Source organism: Tursiops truncatus, chromosome 13 (genome assembly GCF_011762595.2).
Source record: "Tursiops truncatus isolate mTurTru1 chromosome 13, mTurTru1.mat.Y, whole genome shotgun sequence".
Taxonomy (NCBI): domain Eukaryota; kingdom Metazoa; phylum Chordata; class Mammalia; order Artiodactyla; family Delphinidae; genus Tursiops; species Tursiops truncatus.
Window position 1 is genome coordinate 40033267 of NC_047046.1, and position 21163 is coordinate 40054429.

Consider the following 21163-nt stretch of genomic DNA (forward strand, 5'->3'; position numbering starts at 1 on the left):
CGTCTGACTCAGCCTGTGATTTACAGAGGCCTGTGCTGTCTGGGGGGTGAGGTGGGTGGAAGGTGACGCCTGCCCCACCTGGCAGGAATTACAGAGCGGCGCGCTCCCCCACGGGACTGTTATGTGCGCTCTCTCACAGGCTGACTCATGGGTGAAGTTTACAGGTGGGGCCTCCTGCCGCAGACAGCCTGCCTTACCTGAGTCAGCCGGGCCCGGGCACTGAGCAGGAAGGGCAGGTATAAGAGGAAGAGGCAGAGGTCTGCGTGCAGCCAGCAGGACACCCAGAGACCAGGATGCCCCCGGCGGTGAGGGGGTCCCCCCGGAGCGCGGGATGGCTGTGGATCTTTGGGGTGGCCCTGGGGCAGTGTCTGGGATACAGTTCACAGCAGCAAAGGGTAGTGCTTCCTCAGCTGCCCGGTCAAAGCCAACAGCAAGCAAGTTATGTGGAGTTTAAACCCAGCCAGGTAACGTCCCTTTTACATTTTGGGTTGGGGTGGGGAAGGGTTCCCAGCTCCGTGAGATTTTAAGTTAGGGTGATGAGTGAGGAGTGGGTGGGCTGGAGGAAGGACTGATGGCCCCCCATCCCGTTGACAGGCAGCGTTTATGACGGTGCCTGACAGATTGCTCTCCTGAGCTGTTAACCACAAATCCTATAAACATCAGCCCACCTGGAAGTGCTGAGACAGCTAGAGTTTGAATGCCTGTGGGATGTTAATATCTAGGAAACTTTGTGCCCTTTTGAGAGTAACCCAAGCCTCAGGACAAAAGCGTCTGTTGCCTATAGGCTTCCGAATTCTGCTTGGGAGAGAAATTACCCACAAAGTTAACCATGAGAATCAGTGAAATCCCTTTTTAAGAAAGTGATGAGATCAATTTTCTATAATACCTAACAGACGTGCTTCAATTTGCCAGACATTAAACACTCACAAATTCTGCTTTCACTGTCTTTAAATTTCCTGGATGGTACATGTATATTCACAGAGAAATAGATTCAGTGGCTGCTGAAGTAGCCCTGGAAACTTGATAGAGACAGAATTTTATCATTTGTACTACAAAAGTTTATTGGAAAAGTTATCCTGAAAAATTATCACTTAAAATGATTAGTTGCAAAGCCTCTTTACTGAAATAATATATTAGGATACATTCATTTTCACTTAGAATAAGTCTTCAGTACAATCTACTTAGTTGAACGGCATTTTATGTAAAATCTGGAGTTTGCCTTATAGAGGTGAGAAAACGATTATATTTCAGTAACTGACAAATGTTCTGAGAGTCACATGATACGTAACTCTTGCAGAGTACTTTTCTGTTTCTAATCAAGAGCACATGAAGATGGGTGATTCACTTTAACCAGCATAGACCATCCTACCCCCCAAAGCATATTTAATTAAGGCTTTTACTGGACATGTTGTCATAATCAAACCAGATGTATTTATTTATTTGGATAATTTGTTCTTTACCAAATTGGATTATTTTATAAGCATGTAATGTGATATATGGTGATAATTATAAGGCACTTGTCCCTTGTTAGTAGAGATTGCAGATACGATCACACCACCACTGGCTGAATTTCATTCAAATGTATCTCTCAGTCGTGCTTTCAGCTCAAGAACATTCCTTTCATATTTGGATTCTCCTTTAGACAAGCCTATTCATAGAACACATAAAGTAGTCTAAGTTTTTGCAATGCATTCTTTTGCCTAAACGTGGTTCTTAATAGCTGAAGGGAAAATTATATTGTAAGTTATAGTATTGTTATTGTGTACGATTTGGCATCATTGTGTCATTTTTGGAAGGAGCTTCTAGCCAAAACTGGAACATTCCATTCTAGGGAAGATGTGAGCTTCTTTCTTCCCCAGCACATTGGCTTCTTCCTCTCGCCAACCTGGCCAGCTAGAGACCTTTAAGGCCATGGATGAATGAGAGCAGATTTCCCTTGACTGTAACCTCAGAGTCTCATAGACGTACGTGCTGTTTAAAGAGATTAGATAAAAGATGATCTTTTATGTTGAAGTATTAATTTTTCCTGATGCTTTAAAAGAAAAGCTGTATAGAAGATCACTGAAAGAAGCTAGGGATAACACCTGACTTTAATCAGTGCACTGATTGGCTCTGGCAAAATAAAGAAAATGCCTATCAGTCTCTTTAAAGACAGAAATCTAAATAATTTTTAATGGCTGGTGCAATGATACTTGCTTTTCTTCTTTTGGGGACATTCTTCACTAGAATCTTTTTAGAAAAATATCTGTTCATCAAAAGAAAACCGTAATTCTTTTCATCCACATGAAAAATAATCACGTGTGTTACACTGGAAAGAGACAATTAGTGGAGATAGAATTAATCGAAGCAGTATTGAACAAGAGGAGACCACACTCCGGAGATTTCCTCAGGCTGGGTCTTGGTGTTCAATCGGAACCAAACAACCCTGCCAAGTTCTGTACTAGGATGCAAGCTGGTTGTTTTCCCTGGGGTTCCCTGTAGCCTATAGACCAGTGAGTGGCAGTGAAAGGGTCCCACCAGTTCTGCCATTGTTGTATAGATCCCAGTGAAAACCCCGTCTTTCCTCTTCCTCCCATACTGCTCCCCACCAGCCCAAACCCACACTTGGAGAGGGACTGGCTACCCAAAGAGAACTTGAACTTGAAGGGATTTGCTCAGAGGTCCTCCCCCCGAAGGACTGAGGTCCTGATCCTCTGCTTTTTCAGCACTCCACCCCTCCACTGGCCCTCAAAACCACTGGTGGGAGGAGAGAGGCATCCTACTTCCATACTCCCCCCCCCACCCTTCCCCCTGCTCTGATTTCCCCATCACACGTCTCCAACGCGGGCACCAACACACACACCTACCATGGTGTGAAAACAAGAGAAGCTGACCAAAATAGCAAGTGGACCTGGCTCACATTTGAAAGTAGAAATCCACATACCAACTAAAGGAGCGAAGATAGAAAGGGGATCCTTGACAGTCAGAATGGTCACCTGCTTTGGATGATAATTTCTTTCTCTGTATTGACTAAATGCTCTGTTTGAAAAATAGGGTTGTAGCCCTGGATACTATCGGGATAACAAAGGCTTATATACCGGACGGTGTGTTCCCTGCAATTGCAACGGACATTCAAATCGCTGCCAGGATGGCTCGGGAATATGCATGGTGAGTAAATTGATGCTCTGATGCTACCAGCAGACAATCTATGTCTCCTCATCCCCCTCTGCTAGGCCCTGAGATATCAAATGTCGCATCTCCTACCAAACCCTAGATACAGGTTGCCGTGTGAACCCAGGGGTCTCCAGGTAACCAAGCTGAATTATTTCCCACTCACTTTTCCCTCCATTTTAACGTGTGCCGTCAGAGAATACCTGTCTGAGCAATTAAATTATACCTGAGATTCTAAATCTCTCATTAGATGATAGTAGTGGGTAGATCCTGGGGCTTAACCCTTGCCAGGGTATAATACTTTGGACCCCAGTTTTGTTGGGGTGACAGGAGAGCGCGAGAGGAGACCTCATTGCTGTCAGGTAGCTCCAGAAAGCGGTGACAGGAGGAGGAGATGCTAAGAAGGGCGGGGGGCACACGCTCGCTGCCACGGCTGCCAAGGCAGTGGGTTTATGGGGGAAGACAGGCGAGGGGAGTCCCAGCGGTTTACGACTTAGCCACCGGAAAGCTATCCTGTTTTGGAATATGTTAGAAAATTCTCGCCCAGAAAATTAGATTCTCAGGAGATCTTTCTCATGCATCCTGACACAGAAGAGGTTTTATTCTGCTGGCTTCCTCCCTGTCCTCAGAGGTCCTCTCCCTGGTAGCCAGGGCCTCCCCAATTAGAGGGAGGACGGACAGTTCCAAGGAAAGGAGAGCTCACCAGTGCCCCCAGGAAACCAGAGCCCCCGCTTCCGTTGTGCTGTTTGGAAATACATTCTCCTGACGCAGGTTTCCTCTGCATTGTGTAAGGCAACTAGAGTGTTTCAGCTCTTTGAGTTCCTAGGCTATTTTATGCGCGTTCGGCATGTCCCGGGGAGCTGCTTCCTCTGCAAGACGGGACAGGCCAGGACAGGAAATTGTTGTAAAGAGCCTGATGGAATATTCTGTAGGATTTTAACCTTATAAGTTCAAAAGGAATAAAAGATGTTGGGTAATGTTGTCTTCCAGCTCTTAGGTATCTCAAATAATAGTTTGTGTTTCATACTGTATGGTGTGTGGATCACAGGTAGACAATTTCATGAAAAATACTTATCTTGTCATTAAACTGTTGCTAGATGTCGAGTCCACTTTATAAAAACTGCCAAAGAAAAAAGGGAGTTTTCTCTGTGGTTCAGCCACCGGTGAGAAGATCACTCGTGAGAGTCGTAATTCATGTTTTCATCAAACAACAAGATTTTCTTTCCCACTTTTCTTTGTAGCTCCGTCTACACTTGTCCCTAATGGCCATGTAGCCTCTAGAAACAATTCATTCAGGGAACGCTTCCTGAGTATTTGCTCTTGTGGGAGGGACTGAGCAAAGTGCTGGGGGTTAAAACCATCGGACGTAATCCCTGGTCTCAGGAGGCTTGCCGTCTCGTGGGGGGATGTACCTGTGTGCACACATGCACGTATGCACCTGCACACACGTACACACACGTGTACAGGCACACAGGTGCTGCTCAATGGCAGGCAGTGAGTGCTGGCCCTGCTCTCCATCATGGCCATCGTGTGGGAGCTGAGGATGCAGCCCTCATCCTCAAAGAACAGAAACGAGGAAACCAAGCACCTTCCACTAGCAGATGGGACGATCTGCAGATTGGCCTCTGCCTCTCGAGGTCCAGAGTCAATTTTAAAATCTGGGACCTTCACACATGTGCACATCTCCCTGTCGTTTCAAGAATGAGCTTTGACGTGTGCAAAGAAACCAGCCCAATCCCTGGCCAGCACAGCAGTGTGTGTCCAGTGGGGAGGGAGCTGGAGGTGGTGATGCATCCCGTGGGTGCGGTGGGCTGGAGGGAGCTCTGATGACGGGCTCCCTTCTCTCCGCCAAGGCCCTGCCTCTCCCTCTTCTCCTGGCCTGCTTTCTCCCCACTTCCCCTGCCCTCTGTGCCCAGTCACCCCTCATCTTCCCCTCCGTTCCCAGTCCCTTCCTCTTTCTCTTCTCATCCTCTCTCTTCAGTTTTCCTCCTTTTTATTCCCTGTTGCTGGAGCCTGTCTCCCCCTGCCCCCAGGATGATTTATCTGAAACTCACAGCTGCCTCGGGGCTCCCCTGAGGCTCACAGCCAGATGTCCACACTCCTTGGGCGGCCTCAGGGCCCCCTTGATCTGCGCTGCTGCCTCTCCAGCCGCATCCCGCCCCCTTGCACTTCACCCTGGGGAATACCAACTGCTTGGCATTGCCCACGCACGCCGCTGTGCTCCTGCAAGACAGAGGTTCTGTGCACACTGATCCGTGTGCCCAGAATGCCCTTCCACACTTCTCCACCCAGCTCAGTCCTCTCCTTCTGTCCCCCACGCAGGCATCATCACCTCCCCTGAGGTTCCTCCTGCTCTTATGACATGCTGCCACACGTTTGTCATCATCTTTCCCACATTATATTGAAGATGTCTATTCACAGGCTTCTGTCTACCCCTGAGTCAGGGTACTGATCCATCTTTGCATCCCTGGTACCTACCATAGTTGGGCATCTAGTTCGTGCCCAGTAGATGTTTGGTGTCCCGTGGAGTTCGGAGAGCACGTGCTGTGGGGGTGGATATGGATTCATTCATTCATTCACTCATTTACTTATTCACAGTAAAACAAGGAAACCTGATAGGCAGATGCCTCAAATCTGCAGGACTGATGAAGACAGATTCCGGGGCAGATACTTTCCCCTGAGGTTGAGGGGCATTTCAGACATTCTTATGGGACTTTATCAAGCAACTCCTGTTCTAACCCCTTTCTTCACTCCTCTCCCTGTGCCCCCATAAAGGACCAGAGTTCAGAGGGATTTTTCGTAGGATACAGGTGGCCTCACTGCAATTCTTGTTTCTCCACGTTCTTGTTTCCTCAGTGTTTTCAGCTCAGAACTAAGTAGAGACAGGACGAAAATAGCTCTCTCCAGGAAGTTCTTCTTTAAAATTGTCATTTGGAGTTATAAAAGAGAGGAAACTAATGTGGAAAGGTAAACACTTAGATCAAAAGAACAGATGTTTCTGAGAGAGTCAGGGCAGCCGAGCAAAGTGAAGCTGGCAGCCCCCTCATCCGGTGCCCCTGAGAGACTCCTCTGTGGGTCCCCCAAGTCCTCCCAGCAACCTTGGAAAGTGGGTATTATTTTAACTGTACATTTTAAGAAAATTAGAATTGTATGTAAATCACACACCAGTAATTTTTTTTTTTTTTTTTTTGCGGTACGCGGGCCTCTCAATATCGTGGCCTCTCCCGTTGCGGAGCACAGGCTCCGGACGCGCAGGCTCAGCGGCCATGGCTCACGGGCCCAGCCGCTCCGCGGCATGTGGGATCTTCCCGGACCGGGGCATGAACCCGTATCCCCTGCCTCGGCAGGCGGACTCTCAACCACTGCGCCACCAGGGAAGCCCCCACCAGGAATATTGATTTATAAAAAAAACACTTGAGGCCCAGAGAGGTGAAGGGACTTGCCCAAGATCCCACAGCTACTAAATGTTAGCGTGGGATTTGAACCCAGCTGGTCTCACTTCATTTCATCCTGCCTCCCGATGGTGACACCAAATAGCTAACAGAAGGGCGCTTCCTTTTTTTTTTAGCACCAACAATCATTGGCTAGATAGGAAAAGCATGTGGTTAGCAAAACCAATAGCACTCTGTAGTGTCAGCAGATTTGAGCTACAATTGTGTGAGTAATTAAGACAATGGTCTCAATAGCAGTAAAGGTAATAGGCTGTTATTAATTTTACTCTTTATCTGTCCCAAGAACTGCCGTCATAACACTGCCGGGGAACACTGTGAGCGCTGCAAAGAGGGTTACTATGGGAACGCTGTCCACGGATCCTGTAGGGTCTGCCCGTGTCCTCATTCAAACAGGTACTGTGGAAGTTTGAAAATAATCTATTAGAGACGGGAGGGAGTTTGGTGGGTGCCTAGGACTGGGGAGGGGCTGGTGGGAGGGAAATGGGAAGTGACTATTGAAGGGTATGAGGTTTCTTTTAGGGGTGATGAAAACGCTCAAAAATTGCAGTCACGATTGTACAATTGTGTGAGCATACTAAAAGCCATTGAATTGAACATATGAGATGAGTGAATTTTATGGTGTGAATGCTATCTTAATAAAACAGTTCTATTAAAAAAAAGAATAAACAAGAAATGCAAACCAGAACCAAGACAAAAACAGACTTTCCAAGTTGTATGCTTCTGGGTTTTGCCTTTTCCTCTTTTCTTTTGCTGTTCATTCAGCCCCATCATGAGGCTGCCCTTCTCTAGATGCTGGGGAAACTGCCGTAAAGAAGGCTGGCAAAGACTCCGACCTCATGAGGCTTTACCTGGAGAGTATGGGGAGAGGGGTGGGGGTAATCATCACACTCCGTAAATACACGCACAAATCATTCTGAAGTATAATTTCAGATAGAGACAGGTTATGCCATTGATAAAAGGGTTATGTTATGGGTAGTGAGTAGCTTCTTTACAGAGGGTGGTAGGAGGGCTTTCTGGAGTTGTTGGACAGGGACCAATGAACAATGAGATGGAGTAAGCTGTGGCATTATGATGAGGGTCCAAGGCAAGGAAGAAAAAAAAACAAAACAGACGAGAACGCTCCTGTGATGACGGGTTTGTGGACAGTAAGAAAGCAAGAGTGGCTGGATGGCAGTGAGAGAGAGACGGCCAGGAGATGAGGTTGGCGGGGCAACCAGGATTCAGATCGTGTACCTTGCCGGCTGGAGTAAGGCACTTGGATTTTATGGATTTTATCCTCAGTGTGATGGAAGCCACAGGAGAGTTCTGAGCTGCAGAGAGATGTGATGTGCGTTGTCATCCAGGCTCCAGTAAGGCCAGTAGACTCTGTGGGTAGAAAGCCACCATTTTCCTTTCACGATAATCCAGGTTCTGCTTGGCCTTGGCACTTCGTCATCGTCTTGCTCATCATGACACGTTCACTGTGGGTCCAAACAAAATATAACAGGTAACTAAGTGAAGCAAGATTTGGTTTGAAAATCAGAATGATGCTGATGAGTACCAATAGTGCACAGGCTCTGGGACGGTTATGGACCACACGGCTGCTTGGTATTAGCCGAATTAGCAGAGAAATGGGCCAAGTCAAAGTGATCAGAGGTCACCTGCCCAATGTGGCTTTTCTGGAGATGCATATTTGAAATGTGCATCCTGGTTTGCTCTCTGTGTATCTGATACTCGTTAAACCTGCCCAGTCCTGTGGCTTTATTTGTAAAGGGATCTATCACTTGACAATTGCCCAGGCTTGTTAGAACAGAAGCTAGAGAGAATAAAAAGAAGCAAGATTTTCACGGGGTGAAATTTTGGGGGGAAAGCTGTTCATCTTTAGTTGCAAAGCATATTATCATCAAGGTCAGCTTCTAGCATCTGTGCAATTTAATTAAGTAACATTCAGTTCCTAAGATTTATCAGTAAAACCCTATTTTTTCTAATTCTCCTTCTGGCGATATTAATACTGCTGGCAAATTTCTAACTGTCCCTTTAGAGGTGTAACTGTATCTAATTGGCCGAGAGAAGCTCCCCAAATAAGAATTCTTTTACCAGCCAAAGATAAATGGAGTTATTTCCCCTCAGATTTATGTCAGTGGAATGTTCAGTAGTCACAGACGTTTCATAAGGAACAAGACTTTTTCATGATCTCTTCGTTTAATTTTTTTTTTTTTTTTTTTTTGCGGTACGCGGGCCTCTCACTGTTCTGGCCTCTCCCGTTGCGGAGCACAGGCTCAGCGGCCATGGCTCACGGGCCCAGCCGCTCCGCGGCATGTGGGATCTTCCCGGACCGGGGCACGAACCCGTGTCCCCTGCATCGGTAGGCGGACTCTCAACCACTGCGCCACCAGGGAAGCCCTAATTTTTTTTTAAAAGAAGCTTCTCAAAATACACCAGTTAAGAACTAAAAGGGAATTGAAATTCCAACAGCCTGATTGGAAAAGTGTGGAAATCACCAACAGCTGTGCCCACAGAAATACCTGGGCATTGAGCATGCTCTGTGCTTTAGTCGCCTCTGAGGGCCTGGCCCACCTACCACTGTTTCTTCCCAGAAGAGATTGTGCCCAATATAAAAGAACTAGAATAAACAAGGAGAAGAAATTTTTTCTTTAAAGAATCAGAACTCTCTGTTCTTTTTTTTCTGCCTAGACTTGTTTTACTCCTTCCTTGTTAGTTCTGGAAAAATGCTGTCTAATCATCTCTTCCAAAGTGTGTTGCTTTACTCTGTCTTAAGGGAAGGAATGTATTTCTCCAAGCCAAAAAATGAAACAAAGTAAATGCCTTCAGTCCTTATTCAGCCAAATTTGCCTGATGTCAGCTGAAGGCATTCATCATTATCTCTACAAGTCTTGATGGGCAAAATTTCCTTCACACAAAAGGTAGCCAGACACTTGGTTTACAATTTCACTTAAGGCAAGTCAGGTTCTTTGTGGCAAAAAATAATGAGCATAAAGTCCATCAGCTTATGTTTTTACTGGGGCTTTTCTCTGTCGTTCTTCAAGTTTTGCCACCGGCTGTGTTGTTACTGGGGGAAACGTGAAGTGCTCCTGCAAAGCTGGATACACAGGAACACAATGCGAAAGGTGGGTGCCGCCCCTCCCCCGCCCCTTCTCTCCTCCCCCGTCTTGCAGGTAGGGGTGGGCTCTTCCGGCAGGCTGCTGCAGGCACCCTGGCTGTAAGTGGGGCTCTGCTGGATTGAGGCTCAGAGCTAGGGCTGGGGCTGCTGGTTTCATTGAGGCTGGAAAAAAGTCTCTTGGGAAAAATACAAGTGTGCTCACTTAGTAAATCATTAACTTCCTTCTCTTTCTTGCTTTGTACCTGTTTCAGCCATTTGAGAACGAGGTCCAATATGTCATAGTCCTATACGCTCCAGCAAACACCCGTCTACATACCTATGTATACCCCTACATACCCCTACTCCTGGGCGCACCCCTACATACCCCCCCAACATGTATCTGTATACTCGTACCGCCATATAAACTCATCCCTACATACTCCTATCCCCACATATACACATCCTTACTTGCCTGTACACAAACGTACAACTCTGCGTCTCCTACACATGCACACATATCAGCAGCCCTAGATATTTCTACACGCACACCCCTCTTAATGCCCACGCGACATTATGGACACTTGCAGGACAGCCTGTGTCTCACTCATTTCTGAACCCCTAGTGCCTAGTGTGGTACTATTCATATAATAGGTGTTTGTGAAACAAAAGAATACATGTTACAAAATGGAAAGTACATACTTGATCGTAAAGGGCCACAGAGCCAAGCTTTAGTTTTTCCTGAACAGTGTTTCATGATTAGCTACTATGCCCCGGGCACCGCCAAGTATTGTGAAGGCTATAGAAGGTACTTGTCATCTAGAGGGGAAGAGAGCACACATATATCTGGAAAAGTAGCAGTATAACAAATGAATCATATGGATAACATTTTAAAATTTAAAATAACTGTAATATAAGATCAATACATAATTATTACAGAAGTGATATAATACAGGTGAGCAAAGAACTAATAAGGCAGAGAACTAATATGTACCATAGCCCTGCAATTGCCCTATGCTCACGCCTGCCCACCTACAGTGCTTGTTGTATGTTCTTACAGATCAGTTCTATATGCATAGATTTTTCTTAAAAGAAAAAGGTAGATTCCTATTTTGCTTTCTGTTTTGTTTTCTCATCTAATAGTATGTTAGTAGTATATTTCCATATCAATAAGTGTTCATTGATAACATCACGTCAGGACCAGGAAGTTCCCCTGAAGTTCCATAATCCCCCACTATTGGCCTTTAAAATAGTTTTACTGTTTTCCATTCAAAGCAGCACTAAAAGTGAATCCTGTTAGCTAAATATTTGTGTACATAAATACTCGAGATGTAATTATAGAACCGATCCCTTGGGCCAAAGCATAGGGACATTTTTCAGGCTTTCGATACATTTTGCAAAATTGCCCTCCAGAAAGATTGTATCTGTTTACCATCCTACTAGCAGCAAAGGAGCAATTGCCTGCCTCCAGTAGATACTAAGACTGTTCACTTTTTACAAACATTGCCAGTTTGATAGAGAAACATTGTATGTCATTTTATTTTACATTTTTTGGTAATAATTAGATTTGATTTTTTCATGTGCTTATTGACCATTTATAAATCTTTTTCTTTGAATTGCTTTCCAGGTCTTTTACCCATTTTTTTCTAGTGGAATGTTCTTTTATTTTTTTGTTGATTTGTACAAATCTTTTAGAGGAAACGAATGCTTCATAGTATATATTGCAAATATACTTCTCTGTTTTGTTTTTCATTTGTATATTTTTTGGTTTGGTTTTGTCAATTCTAGATCTGCAGTAGTTAAGTTCTATTATATTTGTACCTACTCTTTTATTCTTTAGGGTTTCAGCCATTAGTGTCATGCTTAGAGAGGTTTATGCATATGCAAATGTTTATGCATATTTTGTTTTAGTACTTTTCTGGTTTTATTTCTTACTTTCAAATCTTGATGGTGAAAATTTGGAACCGCAACTTTTTTGTGGTATTGCATCTCACAGGGCAGATAGATTTAGGGTCTACATGTCAGGCAAAAATTGACCGGAGCTGGCATAACCTTGAGTATCCCAGTGTCCCATGTCTCAGTAATACAGGGGCCATGTTGCATGAAATGTACATGTCATTTGGTTACACCCAGAATCACACTCTGTAGGGTGAAACAGTCACTCTAGGAGAGGCACAGGGAAACTAGACCAGCTGAGCGAATAGCAGGTTCACATCTCTCATGTCATGCTCACTGCAGGATGTGTGCTCACTGAGTGATGGGGACAGTCACTTCAGCTGTTTTTCCCTTACACTCATGCCCTCATCCTCTCATCCCTCTTTGGCTAAAGTACCTTTAGTTGAATTCACTAAAGCTAAATGTGTACAAAATTTCTTTTTTTTAATTAGGGGTTTGATTTCAGATTTTATTTTATATTTTAGTTTTTATTTATTTTTTGGGTGTGTTGAATCTTCGTTGCTGAGCGCAGGCTTTTTCTAGTTGTGGTGAGTGCGGGCTACTCTTCGCTGCGGTGCGCGGGCTTCTCATTGCGGTGGCTTCTCTTGTTGCAGAGCATGGGCTCTAGGTGGCTCAGTAGTTGTGGCACGTGGGCTCAGCAGTTGTGGCTCATGGGCTGTAGAGTGCAGGCTCAGTAGCTGTGGCGCACGGGCTTAGTTGCTCCATGGCATGTGGGATTTTCCCGGACCAGGGCTTGAACCCCTGTCCCCTGCATTGGCAGGTGGGTTCTTAACCACTGCGCCACCAGGGAAGTCCCGTAAATGTGTAAGAAATTTCTATACGAACTTGGATTTGTTTTGTACATTTTATTTGGTTTTTGTGTCATTATCACTTCCGTATCATTTCTGAAACTATCAAATGACTTTGACTATTTGGTTAAGCAAGTCTCCCCTCGTAATCCTTATTTAAATTTTTTCCTGGACCATTCTGGCATATTATTTTTCTGGATAACTTTAGAAGAATTTTACTTAAAAAAAAAAACAGAAAATTAATTCAACTGGATTTCATAGTAAGGGAGGGCTACTCTAGACTGGGGTTATCTGAAACATTTTATGGACAAGGTGGGACTTACGTATGTCAAAGGGATGACTGGAACCCAGTGGAGCTGGGAGGTGGAGGGGGAAGGCAGCTCAGGTCAGGGAAGTAATGCAAGAAAGTCCAAGGGCCTAGAGTGTAGCTGCCACGGGCAGAAGGAGGCAGTGCCTTGTTATGGGCATCAGCTGAGGGTCTGGACACTATCCTATGGTAAAAAGGAGCAATTCAAAGTTCTTCTGTTTATTATTTCTGCAGGAGGAACATTGCCCACACTTATTCATTCTTTCCTTCGATGAAAAATGGATGGAGATCCTAGTATAAGCCTGGCCCTGTGCTAAGCATTAGAAACACATCAGCAACCAGACCACAGATTCTGCCCTCAAGGGTTTTCCAGTCTAGTGGTGGACAGCTGTACAAATAAGCTGCTAAAATAGAGAGAGAACATAACCGGGCTAAGTCAGGCTGCAGCAGGAGGGGCATCAACCAGCCCTGAAGGGTGAGGGATGGAAGGGGCAGCTACCCTGAGACAGAAAGGACAGGTGGGGTGGGGAATGGGCTTGGGAGGGTCTTCCAGGGTTCATGATTTAAAAGCTATGCGACTCCTACCTGGGAGAGGCTTCCTAATTTAATCCTCCTTATGGTTCTGCACAAACAGTGAAGTGGAAAACGGCACCAGGCTGGAGGAGACATCCATTTGACAGGCAACTGATTTGAAAAGGGAAATTCTTAATTAACAGTTTTCTCAGCTTAGGTTTTTTAAGTTTGATGTCTCAGGAAAGCAAGCTATTGTTTTTTTGTGGTTTTTTTTAACTTTTCCACAGCTTAATGCCATTTTAATGTCACAGTTTTTCATTTGTTAACACTTATTGAGCATCCACTCTGTGCCAGGCTGCCAGGCATCATCTGGCACTAGTGGTTGACTACGCAATGATAAATACAAGCACAGAGTAAGGTGAAAAGTAAGCGTATATGCAGGAGCTCGCTGGGCAGAGGTGGGGAGGGAACAGGAAAGGCTTCCCTCCTCAGCCCGTGCTCTGGGACCCATTTCTCCCTTGGCCACTCAGAGCCGCAGATGACAGACGTGCTGTCTGCTCTTTATTTGCTGTACCGATGTCATCTATGAAATCAGGAAGTTTTAGTTTAGTCCATTGTGTTTAGCACTACCATAAAATGAGAATGAAAGAACCCGTTATTTCTCATAATCGATAACTAATGCTTTGCAAGATTAAGGAAGAAGCAGAATCAAACTTCCTGAATATTTATGTCACTTTAAATAAGGTAGTTTTTAAATATGTATCTTTTACATAGAGAGTTTAGATGTAGGTGAGACATCTAAAGGAAAAGTATTTTAAACTGAGATCTTTTGCGTAGCATGGCTTGTTAGGCAGACTATGGGGCTGGTCACCCCAAATAAAGCCCTGTTATTAGGACAACCTGCTGAGTAGACTTGGCTAACCCACCTCAGCTTAGTTACCTTCTTGATAATTAGGGAATACATGGGTTTTCTGCTTCCTGTCCATTTTCCAAAATGTAGAATTCCAAATGACACCAATTACACATGCATACATATATATGAATATTTTATCATGTCTTAAAGTAGCAGTAGCTACCTTTTACTGAATGTCTGCTATGTGCAGGCATTGTACTAGATTCTTTACTATATTATCTTTTATATCCACCCACCAAAATAGGCACTGTTAGTACCATTTTTCATTCATTCATTCAGCATATACTTATATCTGACACCTAATATGGGTCCAGGCATTATCCCAGGTGCTAGGGATGTATCAGTGAGCAAAACGGCCCACCCCAAAACAATTCACATCCTCGTGGAGCTTCACATTTTCGTAAGAGGAATAGATGAAGAAATGGAAGCTTGAGGGATTAAGATAACAGCCCAAGATGACATGGACTGTGGTAGAGACGGAGGTCTAGCCAGATCTTCCTGATTCAAAACCCGTGTCCTGACTTCCCTGGTGGTCCAGTCAGTAAGACTCTGCGCTCCCAGTGCAGGGGGCCCAGGTTCGATCCCTGGTCGGGGAACTAGATCCCACATGCCAGCCACAACTAAGAAATCCGCCACCCTGCGTGCTGCAACTAAGACCCGGTGCAGCCAAAATAAATTTAAAAAAAAAAGATCTCCCATTCACTTTGTTATACAGCAGAAACTAACACACCATTGTAAAACAATTATACTCCAATAAAGATGTTAAAAAAAACCCCATAAAAACAAAACAAAACAAAAAATCTGTGTCCTTTGCACTATATCACCAGTTTATCCATTGGTAAAGCATATTTAAATTGCCTCAAAGTTCTTTGATGAAAAGCTTAAATTTGAGAAAGTCAAATGCCATATTTCCTTGATTCTATCAATTCCATTGATGATAAAACACCACACACATCAATTTAATGACAATTTAGGGGGGATAGAGTGGGAGTGGAATTTTGCTAATGAACAGAAATATTTTAATTTACATCCCAGTTCCAGAAACATTAACATGTGTTTGTGTTATTTTTTGAAGAAAACAGACACAATCAAGGAAATATGATCTTTTACCTTATAAATAAGGAACTGAGTTCTCATCACTAAATCATCTAGAATAGTAAAGGCTCAGGCTAAGGTGGCAGTTGTAACTGCTCAGTTGTTTAAGCCCCTTATGTACATCACTGCAGCAATTAGTGCAAATAAATGTGAATTATGCAGACTTGAAATAGTACAATAGGAAATATTAATAAAATCCCCCTTTATGCAAAATATTGAAATTATATGAATTTTACTTTAAGTTTTTTCTTCGAGGAAATGAGCCATAAATTAAGCAGTGTGTATTTGTGTGATATCTTCAGGAACACAACTCTTGCGTAAAATTCACCCACCCCTGATTTCGGTACTGGTCAAACCACTGGCTCCTGTATGCATTTTGTTCATCTGCCATTTGGCTGTCGGGATGATTGAGGACCTTGTCATCGGGGGTGTCAAGGAGCAAGGGAGCAGTCTCTGCCTGCCTTCCCCTCCTCACCATTCTCATTCAAGTCATAAATGGCTCTGTACTGAGACACGTTCCCTCTTGCAAATCTATGTCAGCCCTTCCTCTCATAGGGTTACAAGATCCCAAACAGGGAGCTAGAGGTTGAGACATTGGGTGGAATAAATGATGAGCCCTTTGGGTGTCTCCCCTCTTTTTCTGTATTCTGTGTAGGTGTGCACCAGGATATTTTGGAAATCCCCAGAAATTCGGAGGTAGCTGCCAACCATGCAGCTGTAACGGCAACGGCCATTTGGGCAGTTGTGACCCCCTGACGGGAGGTAAGATCGACTCACACGTCTGTTAACCTACCTTTATCAAACTGGTATAAAATAGCTGGCAAAGAAGCCAAGCAAACATGTTCAGCAGCCACATACACAATTCCAGCTAACAAGTTGTCCCCTTGTTTTGACAAAGTCGGGAATGCTTAGGTAGTATTCACAGGTTTGGTGAGTAACTTACTTCGAGTAGGTTTTTTTTTTTTTAGGTAAATTGTTTTTAAAACGTCACTAATTGTAGCCAAAATAATTTCAGACCCTATTTTGGTGATTTTTGCTGAGATCTCCCCTTGACATTATAAGGGAATCATCTCATCAGCTTCCTTCGTGTATGTATCTGAAGGAGTCAGAGTGCTCTTTCTATTAAAGCAGTAACTGTTCTAGGATGTGGGTGTATAATTGAGATGGATTTTACATACCAAGAAAAAAAACATTAACTGGGAGTTAGTATAGGTTCATTAGGAAAAAACGAAGTTGGAAAAACAGGAAGACTCTCTACGTCCTTCTTTGATGGAGAATATTAATGTGGTTTATCAGGAAAATGCCATTGATGTAGTGCAATGCCAAATCCTTAGATAAAATCTCTCATCTTATAGACAAGATGAAGAACTAAACCCTGGACGTATGGATTAGATCCAGTCAAGTGACTGTTTCCAAAGCAACGCAGAGTAAATGGAGCCTTATCAGTCCAGAACGAGGTGTCTGTTGTCATGTTTGGGGCTTCATCTGGGCTCCATCTTGTTCAACATCGTAGACTTGAATGGAAATATAGAAGACCTGCCCCCCCAGTTATCAGGTGACACAAAGTTGGAGGAGCTAGCAAATGCCTCCTATGACACATTTAGAATAAAATAGGGCCTCAACAGCCTGGAATGAGGAGCCAGTTCTAACCAGACAAAATTATGTTGGGGTAAGCGTGGAGTCGGTCCTATAGTTGAATGGAAAAAAAAATAAGTTTGTGATAAATGAGACGTGGCTAAGGTTTCAGTCAGCGGTGAGTTCAATATGAATCAAGAGGGTAACGTGGCCCCTTAGACACCTTGTACTATCTCCACTGAGTTCTAGTGTCCAAAACCAGGTGGCCTGCCGTTGTTCCCTGGTCCGCCGCCCATGCAAGTCCCCACAAGGGGCCCGTGTCTTTACAAGGCAATAGACAAGCTACAAGTTTGTTCAGAAAAAAGATGAGGCTGTGAAGGGACTTAGAGCCCTGTGACATGAGGAAGGACTGACAGACCAGGATGGTGGAAAGGAGACTTGGAAAGGACGGATCTGAAAGGCACATGTGTGGGAGAAGGGTGGGTCTTGTTCTGTGTGGCTTAAGGTATGGAGAACTCACATCCAGGAGTGGAAGCTAGAGGGAGATCTATTTTAGATCATTCTGAGGAAGAAGTGTCAAATGTTTAAAGACGAGAAGCACTGGTTTAAAAGGAGATGAGTTCTACTGTCACTGGAGGTGTTCAGGAGAAGTTTCGGCATCAGACACGTCGTTACTCGTGTGATGAATGCTTTTGCTAATAGCAAAAGTAACCAACCTAGAATGAGGATGGGAACTCTTTGTTCCAGAAATGGAACAAAATGCTCACCTGTGAGACACGTTTGTTCCTGTGAGTTTTTTTCCCTCTTTTTCATTCTTTCTTTCAATTAATAACGTCCAGATTCCTTGGTGGTCAAAACTCAAACTTGTTGAGAGAATTGCACTGATAAATCAGTCCCCTTCCTAAGCCAAGTCCCCCATATGCTGTGTTTGCAGGAGTTTGTGAAGGAAATAAAACCATGTTTCCTGCCTGTAAGGCATTTACGGTCTAATTGAGGAAATTAACGTGACACAGCTATATGTCCATATAAGAGTGAGTAAAAGATTTTTTTAAAAAAGGATGAGTAAGAGAAACCTATGATTACATATAATAAAATGTCTACAAAGATACTGTGAGGAGACACTTATCGTCTTTGAGTGGTAGGATCAAGGATAATGTTTTATCTCATTTTGCTGCTTTTCCCAAATTTTCCATAGTGAACTTATATATATATTTTTACAATTAAAAATAAATGTGGTTCAAAACGTATGTGTATACACACAAGGTGTGGCTGCTGAGAAGACACCTGAAAGCCTCCCTGTAGCATGTCTAGGAAAGTTTCAAGCTTAGAGTTTTCCTTTAATAAAGTCAGATGATTTTTCACAGGAAAATGAGAGGGCATTTCAGCGTAAGAAGGCATGATATGGGGAAAGGAGTAGAAGTGGGAGGAGTAAAGAATGTCCAGGGGTGACCATTAGGCTTTCCCGTCTATAGCTGAGAACCTCAGTATTCAGCATATGTGAGCAGTAGGTGGTGGAGTAGGTCCACTAACTTCGTGTGCGTATCTCACAGCATCTGTCACACTGTTGTGAAATGTGCCTGTCTCCCCCATAGGACCATTAAACTACAGGACACCAGAGACTTGCTATCTTTGTATTCCTGCCCCTAGCACAGGGCCATGGCACACTGGGAATGCTCAAAGGTGCTCAGTGTTTATTGAATGTTCTTGAATGATATTAGAAGAGACATCAGCAGTTGTATAGGAGGCTACCAAATGAGGACACCACCAGCGATTAGGAGATTTCATTTCATAAGAATGGCGTGACCCTTTGTAGAGAAGAAACTGAATATATAATCAGAGAGGCCACACGAGAAGTTCCTGTAGCAAGATTGTTGGGAGATGAGACAGCTCCCCAAGCAGTGGCACCGAGGAGGGAGGGAAAAGGGAAGAGCCGGCCATGCTGTGTGGCTGGGTGACTGAACACAAAACTAGCTTTCCCCAAAGCCAAGTTAAAAAGCACGTGAAGGGGCTTCCCTGGTGGCGCAGTGGTTGAGAGTCCGCCTGCCGATGCAGGGGACACGGGTTCGTGCCCCGGTCCGGGAAGATCCCGCATGCCGCAGAGCGGCTGGGCCCGTGAGCCATGGCCGCTGAGCCTGTGCGTCCGGAGCCTGTGCTCTGCAACGGGAGAGGCCACAGCGGTGAGAGGCCCACATACCGCAAAAAAAAAAAAAAAAAAAAAAAAAAAAAAAGGCACGTGAAGAGTAAGTTTAATAACGCTGTCTTCTCTGGTTACTCCTCATTTCAGACTGCATAAACCAAGAACCCAAAGATGGTGGCCCTGGAGAAGAATGTGACGGTGAGAAGAGAAATGGCCCCTCCTTTCCAAGTTGTGGGGTTCAGCTTAAAATCCATGAGCCCTACACTGGGACACGCAGTTTCGAGTCTGGGAAAGCAGTGGTGGGAGGTGGTGGAAGGAGGGCTACTTAGAGTCACCTCCAGCCTCTGTCAACTAAAATCTGTATGATCTCGTGCAAATGACCTTACTTCTTCAAGCCTCGGTTTCATCATTTGTCAGATGGTAAAACTGAGGTTGGTAATAACTATGCCAACCTCATAGAGCTGTTGGAAAAATGCTTATAAATCCCTTATCATGATTCTTGGTAAATAGCAAGCACTCAATAAATAAAAACTATTTATTACCCTTTTCCCACATACAAAATAAGCAACAAGTTGAATAGATTCACCATTTCTTTTTTTGCCCAGTTTTATTGAGATATAATGACATGCAACATTGTATTAAAGTATATAACATAATGATTTGATATATGTATATGTTGTGAAATGATCATCACAATTAACTTAGTTACCATCCATCACCTCACACAGTTACAAATTTTCTGTCTTGCATTAGGAATTTTTAAGATCTACTCTTCTAGGAACTTTTAAATATATAATACAGTGTCGTTAACTATAGTCACTGTGCTGTACGTTACATCCCAAGAACTTACTTATCATATAACTGGAAGTTTGTACCTTTTGACCACCCTCACCCTTTTTCCCCATTCCACCATTTCTTTGTCAAATGCCCCCTGTCTAGAGATCTCCCTTTTTCAGAATCTGCATCTTTCCCGGGGAAGTCCAGGATTGTGATTTTTGCCTGTGATGGGCTATGTGTGTATTAACTGGGCGGCACAGCTCTGGGGCTCTGTTTGCATTCCTGTGGCTCCAGCCCACAGCACTTGTGCCTTTGATTGCGGCCCCCACAGATTGTGACAGCTGTGTGATGACGCTCTTGAACGACCTGGCCACCATGGAGGACGAGCTCCTCCTGGTCAAGTCTCAGCTGCAGGGCCTGAGTGCCAGCGTGGGGACCCTGGAGCAGATGAGGCACTTGGAGACCCAGACCAAGGACCTGAGGGTAAGTACTCTGTGGGTCCAGCATGATGCCTGACCCAGAGCAGATACTTGGTGAAGAGAGATGCTGTGTGAACGAATACTCCTCACGTGAGAAAGGGGGGAACTTGACTCCACTTAAGGCTCAGGGAGTCTGTCCTCCTTCCTCTGATCTAAATGAAGATTAGATTTTTACTGATGAAAAGTACCAGTGAACACACAAAACTAACACTTCTAAGTGAACATTCCTTACATACTGATTGTTTCTGGGCTCATTCTTCTCATAACTTTAGCTCACTGTTTTGCATTTGGAAGACTCGTACGAATTTGAGTACAGTTGTTATTAATTCTTCTTTAAATGTTTGATGGAATTTTCCAGTGAAGCCATGCGGGCCTGGGATTTTCTTTGTTGAAAGTTTTTTTTTTAATTAAACTGTAAGTTCAATTAAAAAATAGATATGGGACAATTAGGATTTAGCTATTTCTTCTTGAGTGATATTTAGTAATCTGTGCCTTTCAACAATTTTTCTATTTCGTCTAAATTACCAAATGTATTGCAATACAGTTGTTTATAATTTTTCCTTATCCTTTTAATATCTGCAAAATCTGTAGTGATGCTTTCTCATTCATTCTGGTTATTGGTCATTTGTGTCTTATCTCTTTTTTTGATTATTCTGGCTAGAGGTTTATCAATTTTATTGATCTTTTTATTTCATTGATTTCTCTCTGCTTTTATTCAGTTTTCAATTTCATTGACTTCTGTTCTTATCCATATCTTTTCTTCCTTCCGCTTGCTTTGGGTTTAGTTTGCCATTCATTTTCTAGTTTCTTAAGATAAAAGCTTATTTACTGATCCAAAACTTTTCTTAATATAAGCATTTAGTGCTATAAGTTTTCCCCTAAGCACTGCTTTAGCTGTATTCCACACATTTTAAAATGTTGTGTTTTCATTTTCATTCAATTCAA

General features: G+C 43.8%; 1 protein-coding gene across 10 annotated transcripts in view; it reads left to right on the top strand.

Annotated features, from left to right (window-relative positions):
- LAMA3 (laminin subunit alpha 3) overlaps positions 1 to 21163 on the top strand; it is a 241787-nt gene that overhangs the window by 164806 nt on the left and 55818 nt on the right. For 8 of the 10 annotated variants that reach the window (XR_004521554.2, XR_004521553.2, XR_012325354.1 and 5 more), the window contains 6 exons: positions 3034 to 3147; positions 6886 to 6995; positions 9629 to 9709; positions 15906 to 16012; positions 19110 to 19160; positions 20071 to 20222. Coding sequence is in view for 7 of the 10 variants with exons in the window: in XM_073790597.1 (XP_073646698.1) it covers positions 3034 to 3147; positions 6886 to 6995; positions 9629 to 9709; positions 15906 to 16012; positions 19110 to 19160; positions 20071 to 20222 (615 nt within the window). In the remaining 3 variants the exon portion in view is untranslated. Of the gene's footprint in view, positions 1 to 278; positions 465 to 3033; positions 3148 to 6885; positions 6996 to 9628; positions 9710 to 15905; positions 16013 to 19109; positions 19161 to 20070; positions 20223 to 21163 lie in introns of those variants that run through there. The other 2 variants (XM_019930512.3, XM_033837630.2) reach the window with 2 other exon arrangements.